This window comes from Eulemur rufifrons, chromosome 15, assembly GCF_041146395.1.
Source record: "Eulemur rufifrons isolate Redbay chromosome 15, OSU_ERuf_1, whole genome shotgun sequence".
Lineage (NCBI taxonomy): Eukaryota > Metazoa > Chordata > Mammalia > Primates > Lemuridae > Eulemur > Eulemur rufifrons.
This window is the reverse complement of record NC_090997.1, coordinates 3494516-3511635: the sequence shown is the minus strand read 5'-3', so window position 1 is coordinate 3511635 and position 17120 is coordinate 3494516. Positions and strand designations below refer to the sequence as shown.

Sequence of the window (17120 nt, the reverse complement as noted above, 5' to 3'; positions counted from 1 at the left end):
CGCCTTAGACGACGCGTCTCCAGCAACGACTCGTTTCTTCTTACACAAGGAAAAATAAGAATATTTTTTTTGAAAGTGATTTAAAGTTTTAAGGTTTTGTTTTTTTTTTTTAAATCTACTCTGTGTCCAATATTTCCCTTTTAAAGTTTCTTGATAAAATTTATTTCATTTTCGAACTCCAAATTTGCCTGAAGAAACTTTTCGGGAAAGTGGGATTCCCTACATCACGGGTGTCGACGTCGGTAGCGAGAGGCTTTGTTGGAGCTCAGCTGTGCGGTGCTCCGGTGGCCTTTTCGCTCCCTGCAGCGGGGCCTTCTCGGAGGGTGTAGGAACAGCCGGTGCGAGCCCGCCCGTCCTCCGACGCAGCCGCTTCCTCGCAGCTCCGTGGACCGAGCGCCCGCGGTGCACAGTGCGCCTGGGCGCAGCCGGCTCTCCTCACCCCGGCTCGCTCCTCCTTTGCCCAGCAACAGAGGCGTTACCTCAGAGGATGTCTCTGATTGGCTGAGGATAGCAGGGTCTCGCCGTCCTAGAATCTGTTTTCTTCTTCTTCACCTTGGCCTTGTTCCTTTACTCCCCACAGGGACCAAGACTTACTCGGTTAAAGCACCAGAGGGCAATGGTCCTCCCAGCCAGGCTGGTCCTGGGACTCCACACCCTGGCGACTCTCCTGAGCCCCCAGGAAGCAGGGGCCATCAAGGGTGAGTGTTGAGGGTGGGGGGGCGGTGGGGGAAGGGGGGAAGAGATTTAGGGAACTGGGTCACACAAGAGAGACCGTGTAGAAGGTGGTTGTCCGTCTCCTTCTCTGGGTCGTGGGCAACTTCCTTCACCCAGAGACTCCCACGCCCCCTCACCTCTACCACGTCTGTCCTGGACCTAAACATAAGCACAGCCAGTCCGGCCGCGCCAGCGCTCATTCAGCCTTTGCTCACGTTCAGATTCCCCCCATTCCTCCCTTCTCTCTGGGACCCGAACCTCCACCCCACCGGTGCCCAGCACCCTGATTTCCTCACCACCTCCTGGCCTGGGGTGTGTCTGTTCAAGTCCAGCTCCGGTGCAGTATTTATGGCCATGTCGGTGGGTCGCGGTTAACTGTTTTCCCGCCTTTGTCCTGCTCTGGACACCAGCTCCTGCTGTGCGGGTCCACAGCTGATTCATTTCTTTTATTTCGCTGGCCTGGCACTGCGCTGGTCCCTCACAGTAGTCCCTCAGTGACTGCTGAACAAATAACCTCATAGAAAATTCTACAGGAATCTTACCGATTAAAACTCAACCCCTAATTTCCAAAAAACTGGGCTTCAGTTATGGAAGAGACACTTTCAATCGTAATGCTCTGAGATGGAAGAGTTGGGATGTGACCCTGACCTTCTGACTTCTTGTCCTCCTTGCAATGTGTTGGGCTGCCTTTTTCTATCCCTGTGGTCTCTGGGTCACAAATCTTAATTCTTACTGCTGCCAGTCGTGGCCTGTTCCCCCTCACACGCACCTGTGCGGCATCTGTATGCAAAGTTCCACCGTGCTCCTGTTTGCAATCATTTCCTCCTCATCCCACCCAACAGGGCCATCACCTCACACACAGGGCCCGATAACACAGCCAGAGCAGGTGATCACAGCCAAGATTTAACTTCTGGAGTCCCAAGCTTGATTTTAGACAGCCTCTCCCCTTCGCAGCCTGCGATGCCAGCCTGCACCCGTGTCTCCGTGCTGGCGCCGTGTGTTGGGATGTGCCTTTTCCCCTCCATCCTCTCCCTTCTGCTCTCCAAGGGCCAGCTCAGTGTCAGAATAGAACTCTGTCCCCACACAGAACCAGGGATGCGGCCCAGGCTCAGAGACTCAGTATATCCCATATTATGGATGAGATGAATACATTTTCTTTTCTCTCCCTGACTCTGAACTCACCCAACGCAGCTGACCACATGGGCTCCTACGGACCAGCCTTCTACCAGTCTCACGGCGCCTCGGGCCAGTTCACCTATGAATTTGATGGGGAGCAGCTGTTCTCTGTGGACCTGAAGAAAAGTGAGGCCGTGTGGCGTCTGCCTGAGTTTGGCGACTTTGCCCACTTTGACCCACAGGGTGGGCTGGCCAGCATCGCCATGATCAGAGCCCACCTGGATGTCCTGGTGGAACGCTCCAACCGCACCAGAGCCCCCAATGGTACCTGGCCCTCCCTCGGCCCGCCCGGTCAGGCAGGGGGCATCTAGAGAAGCGTCTTCCCGCCTCCCAGGCCTGTGATGCACTGTGCCACACGCTCTCTCAGAATCCGTGCCCCTTTCTCTCCCAGGAGGCTCTGGGTCTTCCCAGGCCCCTTCAGCACCCTCTTCCTTCTTGAGGAATGACCCCTCTCACCTGCACTCCCACCCGGGGCCAGTCAGATATAGGAGCTCCTGGTGCCCCAACTCTGTTTCCCTCCTCTCCGCCCCAGCGGTCACCCTCCCAGAGCATTTCCTGCCTGTAGATGGCTGGATAGGAGGAACCGTCCCTTAGTCCCAGTCCTAGCAAGGCCAGCCGTAAGGGACTCAGGGCCTTGTTCCTCCTAGTGCCTCCAAGGGTGACCGTGCTCCCCAAGTCTCGAGTGGAGCTGGGCCAGCCCAACGTCCTCATCTGCATCGTGGACAACATCTTCCCGCCTGTGATCAATATCACCTGGCTGCTCAACGGTCAAACAGTCACCGAGGGAGTGGCCCAGACCAGCTTTTATACCCAGCCTGACCATTTGTTCCGCAAGTTCCACTACCTGACCTTCGTGCCCTCAGCTGAGGACGTCTATGACTGCCGGGTGGAGCACTGGGGCCTGGACGAGCCACTCCTCAGGCACTGGGGTATGGAGCCCCCTCCCCAGACCCCTCCCAGACCTGTGTCCCTTTACTCTAGAACCCTTCCCTGTACCCTGGTGCCCCCACCCCTTTCTTTCTCTGTCAGAGCCCCAGGTGCCTACCCCGCCGCCAGATGCCACAGAGACCCTGCTCTGTGCCCTGGGCCTGGCCATGGGCCTGGTGGGCTTCCTCACGGGCACCATCCTCATCATCACAGGCACACGCCTGTCCAGTGCTCCCAGGTACAGAGGCCCAGGAGTCTGAGAGGTGGAGGCGGAGAGTGGATGACTCTGAGCTGGACAGGGGTGGAGAAGGAGATATTCTGTGGGGAGCAGAGGGGTCAGCGAAGGGTGAGCCAGACAGCAGTGGGTGGAAAAGCAGAGGTGGGGTGAGGGAGTGAGGTTTGGGGGAGGTGGGCACTCAGGGATAGGATTCTGGCACCATGAGCTTGAACAACCTTGGTCGTATGGTTTTTGCTACTTTAGGTAATGAGAGATGTTTGAGAGAAAGATTGTGGGAGACACCCTGCGGATTCCCGGCAGGTTCCTGACGGCCCCTGCGTGCTCAGAGCTCAGTGCCGCGGTCTACTAGTTCATCCCACTGTGCTGACTTCGAACGGGCTCCACCTCTGTCCTATCGGCCCCCTCCTTTCTGGCCACAGTACTCATGGCAGGACTTGTGGGGCACCACCCAGCTCCCCTTCCCCTTCAACACACACACACACACACACACACACACACACACACATTCCGGCTCTACCCAAAGCTCTGGCTAGCACCACTGAATTCTTCAATGGTGTTTGCGCCTTATCCTTATACCAGGTGTTGGCCAGGTCTCCCAGAGTGTGAGGGATGTGGGGAGCTGGCAGAGGGGACCCTGAGTGGTGACCACTAAGCCTGGCATCATGGTGCTGGGGCTGGAGCCATCCTCAGGCCGTCCAGCGGCGACTTGCTCCACTTGGCCCGTTGTGTGTTACCATTTCACATGCACTTCATGAAATGTGCCCCTGGATTCAGACTAGCCCCGAAAGGGTAGCAGAGGATCCTGCTCCCTGCGCCTCCCTCAAGCAAGGACAGCTGTGAAGGGCGCTGGGAGAGGGGAGGCTCATGGCGTTCCACTCCTGTCTGGATTTGCGTGGTGTGAAGAGGCCATTGGTGTCCAGTCACGATGCCACCTCCTTTTTCTACATTCCCTAGAGTCCCATGAATGACAGAGAGGTCCAGGGCTGAGATAGGATGGCTACTTCCCGCAGCGCGTCCATCACCGTAGGCAGGAGGCTGGCAGAGTCGAGGCGTCTGGGAAGAGGGGCTGTCTAAGAGAGACCCACCACAACACTCTCTAAATACGTGGCCTGGAGGATTTTAGTTTACTGTGAACAAAATTAAAAACACGCAAAGAGATAAGGAACCATACAAGGTGGTTTTGTCAAGTACCAAATGAGTGGTAGAGACAAGTCGTTTTCAAACCGGAATAAGACTCACTAGGGAGCCTTTTGAAAGTGCAGGCCTCACCCAGACCTACTGCAGTAGACTCTCAGGGACGGGAGGGGCAGTAACAGGGAGCCTGTAGTTTCTAACACGCTCCAGATGATTCTGCTGCGGCCATCCTGGACCTCGGCTGTGGTCTGGGAACTGGGACCCACTGGCTTAGTCTGGTGCTGTTGGAGATCTTTGGCAGGAGGGATCCCTGAGGTCTGAGGTGGACCAGAACGGCTTTCTAGAGAACCTGGGTCCATTAGGGCATCGAAGGTGATCAAGATGCAAGTAAGTAGGGACAAGATGGGAGTTTGAATTGTAACCATTTGGTCCTGGAAAAGAAAGAAACCAAGAAATGGTGGGGACTCGGTGGACTTCCCAAGAGAGAGTAAGCTGGGAGAAATCAATGACTGGGAGACCCTGATGGAAGGGGGGGGAATTGGAGGGGGGGGGAGGATCGCCTTAGGCAAGGATTTTGTTTGCTAGTGACAGAAACCCTCTTAAAATGACCGCATGCAAAGTAGAGGGTATTTACAGTGGAGACATAGGCTGGTGCACAGAATCCAAGGATGGGTCAGCCAGGCTCACGGGGAGTGGAGCTCAGAACTGGAAAGCCCGGGGACCTGGAGCTGCCCCCGGCACTGTCTCGGGCCATATGGTCCGTGTTCTCTAGACCCCTCTGCATGTCACCCATATTCTTCTCCCTCTGTGGGCTGTTCTCAGCGAACACATTCACCCTACAACTCCCGAGTGTATACCTCTCAGCTCTCACCACCGGCAGAGAGGTCCCAGTCACAATTTTAAATTCTTAGAAAAATAAGTGACAAGTGACAAGCCAAACTTAGCACAGGTGTCCATCCCAGCCCTATGTCCTCAGAGCAGGGGGACAAGGAAATAACAGCTTTCCTCATGGGATAAACATGGCTGCCGAGCACCCAACTCTAGGGTGAGCAGTCAGGTTGTTTTCAGAGAAAGAAGTATGGTTTTGTGCTCAGAAGACACTCCAAGATAGGTCTGTTCCCAGCATGCCCTGATATCTGCTGATCTTTTGCTTAAAAGTTTACTTGCTGCATCATTGGAAAGGTGTTTCTCTGATCTCTGTCCTAAGGCTTAATAAAGTCATTAAAGGTGTCTCTTCTTCTGACCAAAAGAAGCGTGCTTTTTTTTCCACTATGCATATATTACCCAGAAGTCACTAGAACTTCTAGGAACAATTCCAAATCTTTTATATTTATGCATCTCCCTGTAGACTCACATTTTTTTCTTCTAGTCTCAAGGTAGTGTTTCATTTTTAAAAATTGTCCTCCTGCATTCATGATCTGACTCCCTTCAGTCGCTTTTAGAATAGATGTGCAGGCTGGGCACAGTGGCTCAAGCCTATAATCCCAGGACTTTGGGAGGTTGAGATAGGAGAATCACTTCAGGCCCGGAGTTTGAGACCAGCCTGGGCAACATGGTGAGCCTGTCACTACAAAAAGTAGAAAAAAATAGCTAGGCATGATGGCACTTGCCTGTAGTCGCAACTACTTGGGAGCCTGAGGCAGGAGGATTGCATGAGCCCAAGAGTTTGAGGCTGCAGTGAGCTATGTTTGTGCCACTGCCTGGGCCACAGAGAGAGACCCTGTCTCAGAAAAAAAAAAAAAAAAAAGAATAGCCCTTCAATAGCCACCTCCTCTTCTATATATTCAAACTCTCCCTCTTTGCAGGCCCCTCCCTACAGATAATAAAGATGTCATCTCTCCCATATAATGAGAACACCAAATCTTCCCTCTGTCCTATAACCCAGCCCTTCCCCCCACCACAAGCTCCTCCCAGTGGTGCTCTCTGAGAGAGGGTCCTGCCTGGGCTGCCTCCAGATCCCCTCTTCCCATCCACTCTCCTCTCAATTTTAATTTTTAATAAAATTACATTATGTTCACAGTTTAAAGAGTCAAATAGTTCTACAAGATTTGCTACAAAAACCCCAACCTCCGGCCCCCTTTCTTGCCGTGTCCTCGCCCTCACACGCAATAACTTTCAACTGTTTTAAGGGATTCTGTTGGTATTGACCTCTTGTCTCTAAATAACGTGTTTGTGTTGCTACATCTAGATTTTTCAGCTTCAGCCTTTATCTCTTTACTTTGCACTATGGAAGACGAGGACTTTAATTTTTTTCATCCTCAAAGAAGATACATACCCACTTCCCACCCCACTTCCTCTCATATAGCTGCATTGTAACGTCGGCTCGGTCAATGTTCAGGGTTTATATTATTAAGACCATGCAAAGGCCAACTGTAGGGTGAACCAAGCTTGCTCTTCCTTCCCTAGATGCCTTGCAGTTTTCCCTTTGCTTGGTTTTATTTGTACCTATCGCTAACGCATCACAAATTTCCTCACAATACAACCAGACACATCAGGTATTCTGCCAAATTCATCATCAGAGAAAACACTCCCAGAACCTTCTGTCTGTTCCAATCTTAACTAGTTGCCCTCGACGACACCGCCGTCATCCTGGGATCGCTCTTCCATCCTTGTCAGGATTTACCTGTCCTCTGTGTTGGATCTTCTGTTTCTTGTACCCATTAATTACCCTTTCGTGGCCTGCCTTATTTTGGCAAGGCAATCCTCTTTTAGCTTCCTGAGAAAGCGTGCGTGCGAGGCAGACTTTCTACGCTCTGCATGGCATAAAAATGTACTTTACGTATTTACTCTCACACTTCAGTGACAGCTTGTATGGGTATCAAATTGAAGGTTGGAAATCATTTCCATCAGCATTTTTAAGGCATGTCTCCATAGTTCCTTAGTTCCTAGTGCTATTGTTGACAAGCCAAAAGATATTCAGAGTCATAAAACTTTGTATGTGATCTGTTTTTTTTTTTTCCTCTCTGGAAGCTCGTAGAATATTTTCTTTGTCCCTTCATCCTGCTTTAAATTCTTATAGGTGCTACATCACCTACAGGGTAAAGATCCTTTTCAAACTGTCCTCAACGTACCATTTTAACCTTATTTCTACTATTAATAGCTCCTCCTGAAAAATAGTCAATACCAAGTCACAAAAACTCTCAGTTTACCCCCCCCCCCCGCCCCCCAACCTTTGTCTCTGTGCTGGGCCTGACTTCCTCTGCCAACCAATCAAAATTCTGCCAGTTCTCCTGGGGGCCAGATTAAATGTCACTTCTCCTATGAAGCCTTCCCAATCCCACACCCGATACGCTGCCCATTCTCCCACTGCAGCATGTGCCACATCCTGCCAGGTGCCAGAGTTAACAGCGCGTAAGTCTGCCTTTGCTCTAGCTGCTCCTCTTGGGCAAGGGAAGTCTGGGTCTTATATTTCCAATACCTGTCACATTGCCTGGAAAATAATGGGCATTAAAATCCTTGTAGAATTCTATTCAGTTCAATTTTGTTTGTTTCAAATCCAGTCTTCCCCCATTGCTCTGTAGCTGGCTATTTTTTTTTTTTTTTTTTTTTTTTAGACTCACACTGTTGCCCTGGCTAGAGTGTTGTGGCATCAGCCTAGCTCACAGAAACCTCAAACTCCTGGGCTCAAGCAATCCTCCTGCTTCAGCCTGCCGAGTATCTGGGACTACAGGCATGAGCCACTATGCCCGGCTAATTTTTTCTATATAGTTTTAGTTTTCCATCTAATTTCTTTCTATTTTTAGTAGAGACAGGGTCTCGCTCTTTCTCAGGCTGATCTCAAACCCCTGAGCTCAAAGGATCCTCCTGCCTCGGCCTCCCAGAGTGCTAGGATTATAGGCGTGAGCCACCGTGCCCGGCCTCTGCAGCTGGTTTTAACATTGGCTACCATTTACCGAACACATGCCATATGCCAGGCCTTGGGGTAAATAAATGCTTTTCATGTGTACTGGATTTGAATCTTGGTCCACAAAATCAAGAAAATAGTGCACAGAGTGCAAAAAAATACTAAATTTCTTTTAAAAATCTTTAAATAATCTTAACTCCAACTCAAAACCTACTCTTCATCCATGAGGCTGGTTTTAAATTCAATCTCAGTTATTATTGGGGCTTCCCTCCCTCACGGTTGTTCCAAGGGTCTGTGCCCGGAGGCAGTTCCGAGGCCTTGGAGAAGCCCCTTCTGTCTTCCTGCATTGTCCAGCCTGCTTACTCCAGCCATGCCTGGTTCTTAACTTGTGTGGTCCTTTCCAAGTGGCAGCTCTTCTGCTTTTGTTCCAGGCTTCAGGCAGGGGACTCTTTGGTGAGAATGGATCCCTAGTCGCTCGGAGCAGGACTGCAGAGAGGCACCACGCAGTCACCTTCTCCCGTCCCTCAAAGCCCCACCCCCTCCCGGACCTGCCTTGGCTGCTCTGAGGGAACAGGGCTCTCTTAGGCCCCACAGACTGCTGTGCCCTCTTCAGTCTGGGAGAAGCCCCCCTCTCTGCCTTGCCTTCCTGCCTCTTCAAGGCGTTTGTCTCCCTCCCTCCCTGGCACAATGTCTGGGACGCCTGGCATAGTGTCAAGTGAACTTCAGGCTTTGGGAAACTCAAAGCCAGACGAGGAAGGGCCTTGGAGGTAACATCTGCTATTTTCTTGTGTTACAAACCTATATACAAGGAAAGAAAAAAGAAAAGAAAAGCTTTATTCTGCTACACATGCATTATTTCATTTCTTCCTTACAACCAACTTTCAAGTTAAATATAATGATTCCATTTTACAGAGGAGGCAACTAGGATTCAAGTTACTTAACTTGCCCAAGGCCAAACAGCTAGGAGGTGGCTGGGAAGGTCTGTAGAGTGCTAGAGCGCACGGAGACCAGCCGGCAAGGCGCCAGCCAGGACGCACAGGGTCCGACCTCAGCAGTACCAGGAAATGTACATGAGGGGGTTCCACCCCCTTTTGGGAACTCACTCCTGTTGAGGCTTCAGCAAGAACAGACAGAAGAAAATGGGGCGAGGTTGACGAGTGACCGGGTATTGCAATCACTGAAGAGGTTTTACTCCTGCCACCTGTGTCATTCATGTCACTCCCCCTGTTCAGACTTACTTTCTGGCTTAAAATACAGTGCGAATTCCTCACTGGCTCACAGGGCTCCGCATGATTGGGCACTACGTGTCTCTCCAACCTCACCTCCCTCCACTCTTCCTTCTTACCTTAAGCGACAGCCACACGATCTTCCCCTGGGATCCTCCTGCCCAAGATCTTAACACTGATGCCCCCAATTCATCATCCACTCACAACTCATGTGGTCCCCACTTCAGAGAGGCTTCTCTGTCCAAGTTGGCCAGATAAACCACCCACCTCCACGTCACCCCGTTTATCTGTGTGGACGGATAAACGGTGCCTCTCCTTGAATGGGGTCCCTTTTCTCAGGCGTCCCTTTCTCCTCTGCTCCTGGAAAGCCGTCCAGCAAGTACTCCTGCAAGTAGAGGAGCAGATTCGCTTCCGGCCCCCCTTCTCACCGTGGGTACCGCTGCCGAAGGTTTGTGGTTTGGCTCCATCTTGTGGTTTGACTCCACCTCACATGGAGGCTCCAGATCTGGGTAAGCCTAGGGCCTCCCAAGGAGGGGACTCCCTGGCATTTCTGCCGCCTCCCCCCTAGAGTGCCAGCACCACTCTTGAGAGAGACCGGGTTAGATTCCCAGTTGCCCGTTATTCCTGCCCTCAGGCCTTCAGTGTAAGCGTCTGCTGCACGTACACGTTCTTACCGTAATGCCTGGAGCACGGCAGTTACTCAATAAGTGTTTTCTTTTTTTAATTTTTATTTATTTTTATTTCAGCATATTACGGAAATACAAATGTTTAGGTTACATGTATTGCCTTTGCCCTGCCCAAGTCAGAGCTTCAAGCGTGTCCATCCCCCAGATGGACATCACACCACACCCATTAGGTGTGAATATACCCATCCGCTTCTCCCCTCTCCCATCTGCCCAACACCCAGTGAATGTTACTACCATATATGCACTTAAGCATTGGTCAGTTAATACCAATTTGATGGTGAGTACATGTGGTGCTCATTTTTCCATTCTTGGGATACTTCACTTAGTAGAATGAGTTCCGGCTCTAACCAGGATAATCCAAGAGGTGCTATATCACCATTGTTTTTTGTGGCTGAATAGAACTCCATGGTATACATATAACACATTTTATTAATCCACTCATGTATTGGTGGGCACTTGGGTTGTTTCCACATCTTTGCAATTGTGAGTTGTGCTGCTATAAACATTTGAGTGCAGATGTCTTTTTTATTGAATGTCTCTTATTCCTTTGGGTAGATGGGATTGCTGGATCTAATGGTAGTTCTACTTGTATCTCTTTGAGGTATCTCCATATTGCTTTCCACAGAGGTTGCACTAGTTTGCAGTCCCCCCAGCAGTGTATGAGTGTTCCTATCTCTCCGCATCCACGCCAACATTTGTTGTTTGGGGACTTTTTGATAAAAGCCAATCTCACTGGAGTTAAGTGCTATCTCATTGTGATTTTGATTTGCATTTTCCTGATGATTAGAGATATTGAACATTTTTTCATGTTTGTTGGCCATCAGTCTGTCTGCTTTTGAAAAGTTTCTGTTCATGTCCTTTGCCCACTTTTTTTTGTTCTTTATTTTTTTATTTCAGCTTATTATGGGGGTACAAAAGTTCAGGTTATGTATATTGCCCATGTCCCCTCCCCCTTTTTAATGGGTTTTTTTTTCTTGCCAATTTTCCTGAGTTCTATATAGATTCTAGTTATCAGCCCTTTATCGAATGTGTAGCATGTGAATGTTTTCTCCCATTCTGTACATTGTCTGTTTGCTCTTGTGATAGTTTCCTTGGCTGTGCAGAAGCTATTTAATTTGATCAGGTCCCATTTATTTATTTTTGTTGTTGCTGTGATTGCCTTTGGGGTCTTCCTCATAAATTCTTTGCCTAGGCCAATGTCTGTAAGAGTTTTTCCAACATTTTATTCTAGAATTCTAATAGTTTCATGCCTTAGGTTTAAGTTGTTATCCACTGTGAGTTGATTTTCGTGAGAGGTGAGAGGTGTGGGTCCTGTTTCGGTCTTCTACATGTGGCTATCCAGTTTTCCCAGCTCAAAAAATATTTAAGGGACTCAATAAAATGCAGTCACCCTGCTTTCAAATTCCTTGATGACATGTCCAAATAAAGAAAAACAAATCAAAATGTTTCTGCTGTTATTAACATTATTGCTTTTCTTAATACTGCTATCTTTTATTTATTGAACACTTCCAATGTGTCAAGCACTAGTCTAACTACCTCATGTTTGTCAAATCCAGTAATTTTCACAGTCACTAAGAAGCACACCTGGCATTTGCTAAATTGTCCCATGAAACCTGAATGTTCAGAAGAGTGTTAATAAATTAATTTGAAACAAATCAATATAAGTAATATTTTTCTTTTAAAACATATTTTATTATGTGTAAGGAAATGCAAAACATATGCATGTATCTTTATTATACAGCAACTTGCCTCTTAAAAATGATATGTCATTATTTGTAATAGCAAAAAATTGAAAATATGTCCAATAAGAGTAGAATAGGTGAAAAAACTATAGTACATCCACACAGTGGAGTAACATAAAGTTATTAAAAAGAATGAGGAAGATCTGTTTGAACCAATATGGAGGAATTGCTAGGATGTCATAGAAAATGCATGATGCAAAAGAATGACTAAACTATGCACTACCTTTGGGGTAAGAAAGGGAGACATACATGTATTTGCAAGAAGCCACATTGGAGGGATAAGCCAGAAATTAATGAAAATGGCACTTATAAAGGGAAGCGAGAATAGAGGTGAAGTTTGAAGCAACAGGGATAAAAGTGAATACTGACCTTTGAAACATATAAATGCTTTACAATTTTTATAAAAATTAAACCAAAACTCCTAAAATGTAAAACAAATGGAAAGAACTGAACCACACAGGAAAAATAATTATTTCAACTGATATTAAAAGACAGTACTGTATATTCTTAGAGGAATATATTCTAAGGATGAAAAGAACTACCCAAAACCTTGAACATCATCAGTAGTATTATCATTAAGTAATATCGTGTCATTATTGGAAACTATATTATGTATAAGATAAAGCAAATCAGTAATTTCGTTAATGAAATTAGGAACTAAGGTTTTTAATGTATAAAAAGGAAGTAAAAGTAGCTGAATTAAAACAATAATATTAAAGTTAAATTAGAAATGTCAATTTTAACTACTGATTTACAAATATATGCATCTCCTAGCTCTAGCAAACGGAAGAGCGTAGTGATAGCTCAGTAGCAACGAGTAACCTCAGTGCACAGGCTGTGGTTTGTGAATACCATTTCCCATTCAAAAGAAATAAAGCTTCTTGGAGAAGTGACCAATTCCAGAAATGGGTCAGAGAAAATACAAAGCAAGTGTGAATGTCTTATTGTTTCAGAAAACAAGGCAGTGTTCAAAGACTGACAGAATCATGTCAGAAGAACAGAACAGCCAGCATGAAGGGGCTCCAGTTGGCCAAAGTTGGGACTATTCAAGCATCAAAGAAATGACTATAATAGACTTAAACATACTGAGTATATAAAAATCCATGAGTCTCTATTAATGGTCAAATAAAGATAAGACAAATAAGCAACAATAACAACAACCCATTTCTATCACCATTGGATGTGACATTCTCATTCCTAACACAGAAAATTGGTACTTAAAGAAAACAAGCATATATCCTGATGTTTCAGAAGGAACTATGGTTCTATTGAAGAGAAAAGCTCTTCCTTTCAGATGAGTGCCAGTGAATAAATGCAGAAAAAATAATAGAATTAGAAAATCAGGGAGAACCAGAGGGATGGCGGCATGAGAAGGACTTGGCCTGTCATTGCTGGCTTTAAAGATAGAAGGGGCCCTGAGCACGGCTGCTTGGCCTTTTGGCTAAGACCAAGTGCAGAAGGGGCCGTGAGCCATGGGTTGCAGGCAGCCTCTAGATGCTGGGAAAGGCGGGGAAATGGGTTCTCCCCTGGAGCCTCTAGAAGGAACACAGCCCTGCTGACATCTTGATTTTAGCCAGTGAGACTCACTTTGGACTTCTGACCCCCAGAACTGTAAGATAATAAATGTGTGTTGTTTTAAGCCAAAAAAAAAGAAAAGAAAAAGAAAAAGCAGAAAAGAAAATCAGCATTTTGCAAACCTAATGTGATCATTGATTCAGGGAAGGCATCAGAGATGTTAAAACCGTAGAAGAGACGGTGGGGAACTGGAAGGTCACACTCTGCCGGAGTATCATGCCCATAGGACACTTGTATAGAGGAGAGACCTGTCACCACCTCAGCTCAGTCATCAAGCTTAGCCTCACCAATAATGGGACAATAAGATATCAAGCATATGCTTCCTGATGAGATGAAATGTAAAGTTCACAGCATCACCTCTGAAGAATTATTATCAAAACTCTTTAATCTGAATATAATCAAGCCTTTGGTTCAAAGTTCTAGTCTATAGAAAATACATTGGATAGAGGAATAAGTCAAATGAAACCAGGAAGAAACAATCATACAAATTCAGAATGTGAGACACTCTATAGGACAACTTGCCTGGTCTCTTTAAAGAGATGATGTTAGAAAATGGCTGGAGGGAGAGTGGGAATCACAAGAAACACTACAATCAAATGCAGTGGATGATTCCTGGCAGTATCTCTGGGGATCTAAAAAATAAGAAAAGTACTTTTGAGACAAATGGGGAAATTTGAATACGGACAGGGTAATGGATATTGGGGAATTGTTTTCAGTTTTGTTCAGCATGATTATGGTACCGTGGTTATGTAGCAAGTCATCTTTATGCTAAAGCATTTAGGGATGAAATGCTATGATAGCTCTAATTAACTTTGAAATGGATTCAGAACACACACACACACACACACACACACACAGTTGAACCAAATATGGCAAAATCTTGACAGTTGTTGAATCTAGGCGATAGGTATTTGTCTTGTCCATTTTGTGTTGCTATAACAGAATACTATAATTTATAAAGAAAAGAAATTTGTTTCTCACAGTTCTGAAGGCTGGGAAGTACAATATCGAGGTGTGAGCATCTGGTGCGGGCCTTCTTGCTCATCATCCCATGGCAGAAGGTGAAAGGATGAGAGAGTGGGGAGGAATTTCATCAGGAACTCACTCCTGAGATGAGACAACTAACCCACTCTGGAGATAATGGCATTAACCCATTATTAATGGGCTGAAGCTACATTTAATAAGATAGAGGGGTGTGTGTGTATGTGTGTGTGTGTGTCTAGTCTCATTCTTTAGTTCAGGTTGGTAGAGTTAACAATATCTGGAAGTTTTTTCTAAGTTTCACTTCTGAATTCCTTTTCTTTAAACTTATATCCAGGATATAACCAGAAAATTTTGGTATAAAAGAATGTAAACTTTGAAACCAGCCTTATCCTGTCTCACTAGCTCTATGATCTTATGCACATTAAGTTAGAGTCTCCTCATCTCTGAAATAGAAATAATAACACCTGTGTGGCAGGGATGCTGTGTGCACTCAAAGGGAGAAGTACGAAAAGTGCCCATCAAATTGCCTGGCAGACAGCAAGGGCTCCCCTGGCTTTCTCCTTCTCTCCCAGCTTCCCCAGACTTGGAGGAAACAGGGTCCTTTCTAGTCTGTTTTCTCCCTGACTCTGAAGTTCAGGACAGATGCCTGTGACGGCCCCTGCAGTACCATTGCCACCCACTCACAGAGCTGCCCTCTGACGGAGCTTCTCAGCCCCAAGCTGCCCCTCAGTGGCTCATCATTCTCTTCTGGCCTCGGTTCTTTTTTCTGTTGAACACTCCCAGGCCACATCCGTGGCTAAATCATCGTGGGGCTCTGCAGGGTCTATTTGCAAGACCAAAGGCAACATGGAGGTTCAGCCTGAAGGGGAGGAGATGGATTCAAGAAGGCAAATCAGTGGGCTGGGTCATTGTGGTTGGACACAGGTCCAGTACTGGATGCAGAAATTTAAGGGGAAATCTAAGCAGAGGGTTATGGCCAGTCTCGGCACCAGGTCATTGGCCAGACATCAGGGACCTGGGGGACCAAGTAGGGAAATTTCCTTATGGAAGGCAAAGGCTGCAACCAGAAACCTGACATAGGAATCACAGCACACAGCACACAGCACACAGCACACAGCACTGTGAGCAGCGATCAAGAATGAAGAACAATATGTCATGGTAGCCAAGGATCTGGAAGAACAGCCGGCATTTTACTTCACTTCAGAGAGAAAGAAGGTTCACTCTGAAGGAGACGCAGAACTTCCTGGCTCTTGTAACTATCCCTTTGTTAGTAACTTTTCAGCTTCCCTTTCCCTGGGGTTCCTCGGAGTTAAAAGCATATGAGCAAACTTAGAAAACCTTGAAAACTGCTTTAAAAAAAATTTGGAGGGAGCAAGAGTAAAGAAAAGGGTTGAGTGAAACTGTAAACTGTCTCCCTTTTTGCAGCAACTCTGGATGAGAAACAGAAGCGAGGCAGGAGGACAAGGCCATAACCATTCTGGGAGGAGCTCTCAGTGTCTCTACAACCTGCCTTCGTAGGGAGGCCAGCACAGGGGGCCGTATTCATCGGCTAATCAGAGCTATCTCCTAGTCTCGGCAATTACAATAGGAGCTGACTCTCTCAGGTCCGACAGTGGCAGCTAAAAGAGGAGCTGCTCCTTTGTGTTTTTCAAACAAGTACCTGGCAAAAGTACCTATTGCTGGAGAATAAACCCCCTTTCTTCTTCAACCTCAAATCAAACACTAGCTTAGGCCGGGCGCGGTGGCTCACGCCTGTAATCCTAGCACTCTGGGAGGCCGAGGCAGGTGGATTGCTCGAGGTCAGGAGTTCGAGACCAGCCTGAGCAAGAGTGAGACCCCATCTCTACTAAAAATAGAAAGAAATTATATGGACAACTAAAATATATATATACAAAAAATTAGCCGGGCATGGTGGCACATGTCTGTAGTCCCAGCCACTCGGGAGGCTGAGACAGGAGGATCGCTTGAGCCCAGGAGTTTGAGGTTGCTGTGCGCTAAGCTGACGCCACGGCACTCACTCTAGCCCGGGCAACAGAGTAAGACTCTGTCTCAAAAAAAAAAAAAAAAAAAAGCAAACACTAGCTTATCTGACAAGATTAGCAATGTCCTCATTTGGCAAACAGATGTGAGAAATATTTTATTACGTAGAGATACTTACTTGCTATACAAGGACACAAAAATACTTGAAGTTTGGGGTTGGTTTGAAAGTTTGGCAAGAAGGATGAGTTCGTCTTACTTGAACAAGCAGCTATTTTTATCTTGACCTTAGGTTGAGGTGAGGCCTCACTGGAGGGGACAGGCCTGGTAGCCCAGGAAGGGCGCGGTGGGGATGGGGCAGGCATGCAGGGGGAGGGGGTGACGGGCCCCTGAGACAACCTGGTATAGCTGAAAGACACGGACCAGTACAGAGAGGTGAGAGTCCAGCCTGACCGGGGCACTGAGAGAAGTGACCGAGGAAGACTCAGCAGACCTCAATGGCTGAAGGGCGGGGGAGGGGGAGTGGGAGTGGGTAAGCCGGGCAGATCACCAGGCTCTGGCTCAAACGACTTGTGTGCTATAGAAATCTTACCAAATATCTCAGTCTCCTCCTGTGTAAAACGGTGATGAGTTCCTATGTCTTGCGATTGTCATTAAGACTAAAGGCGGAGGGTGCTTGTAAGTGTCTGGCACACAGCAAGCTCTGTATGAGAGCTTGTTACTTAGGGAACTCACTGACTGGGTACGTTTGGGGGGAAAAAGATACAGTCCCTTCCGGGCATGTGGAATGCCAAGAGCGATTAGGCAGTTAAAAAACAGACTTGGGGTAGACCCGTGACCCGGAGCAGCTCAGAGGCGGTGAATAGTGGCTCTTCAAGTCTGCAATAAAAACCGGCC

The 17120-nt window shown here is 47.3% G+C and overlaps 1 protein-coding gene across 1 annotated transcript; it reads left to right on the top strand.

Moving 5' to 3' along the window:
• The first annotated feature begins 616 nt into the window (after positions 1 to 616).
• Positions 617 to 3506, top strand: LOC138395534 (HLA class II histocompatibility antigen, DO alpha chain). Its single transcript, XM_069488397.1, has 5 exons — positions 617 to 698; positions 1906 to 2154; positions 2538 to 2819; positions 2920 to 3055; positions 3299 to 3506. The coding sequence occupies exons 1-5, from the start codon at positions 617 to 619 to the stop codon at positions 3300 to 3302; spliced, it is 753 nt and encodes a 250-aa protein (XP_069344498.1). The 3' UTR covers positions 3303 to 3506.
• The last annotated feature ends 13614 nt before the right edge of the window (positions 3507 to 17120 follow it).

Excerpts from the sequence above, each read along its gene's own strand:
- LOC138395534 (XM_069488397.1), top strand. The coding sequence starts at position 617 with ATGGTCCTCCCAGCCAGGCTGGTCCTGGGACTCCACACCCTGGCGACT. Across the intron at positions 699-1,905 it reads GGAAGCAGGGGCCATCAAGG|CTGACCACATGGGCTCCTAC; the intron begins GTGAGTGTTGAG and ends CACCCAACGCAG. Across the intron at positions 2,820-2,919 it reads GCCACTCCTCAGGCACTGGG|AGCCCCAGGTGCCTACCCCG; the intron begins GTATGGAGCCCC and ends TTTCTCTGTCAG.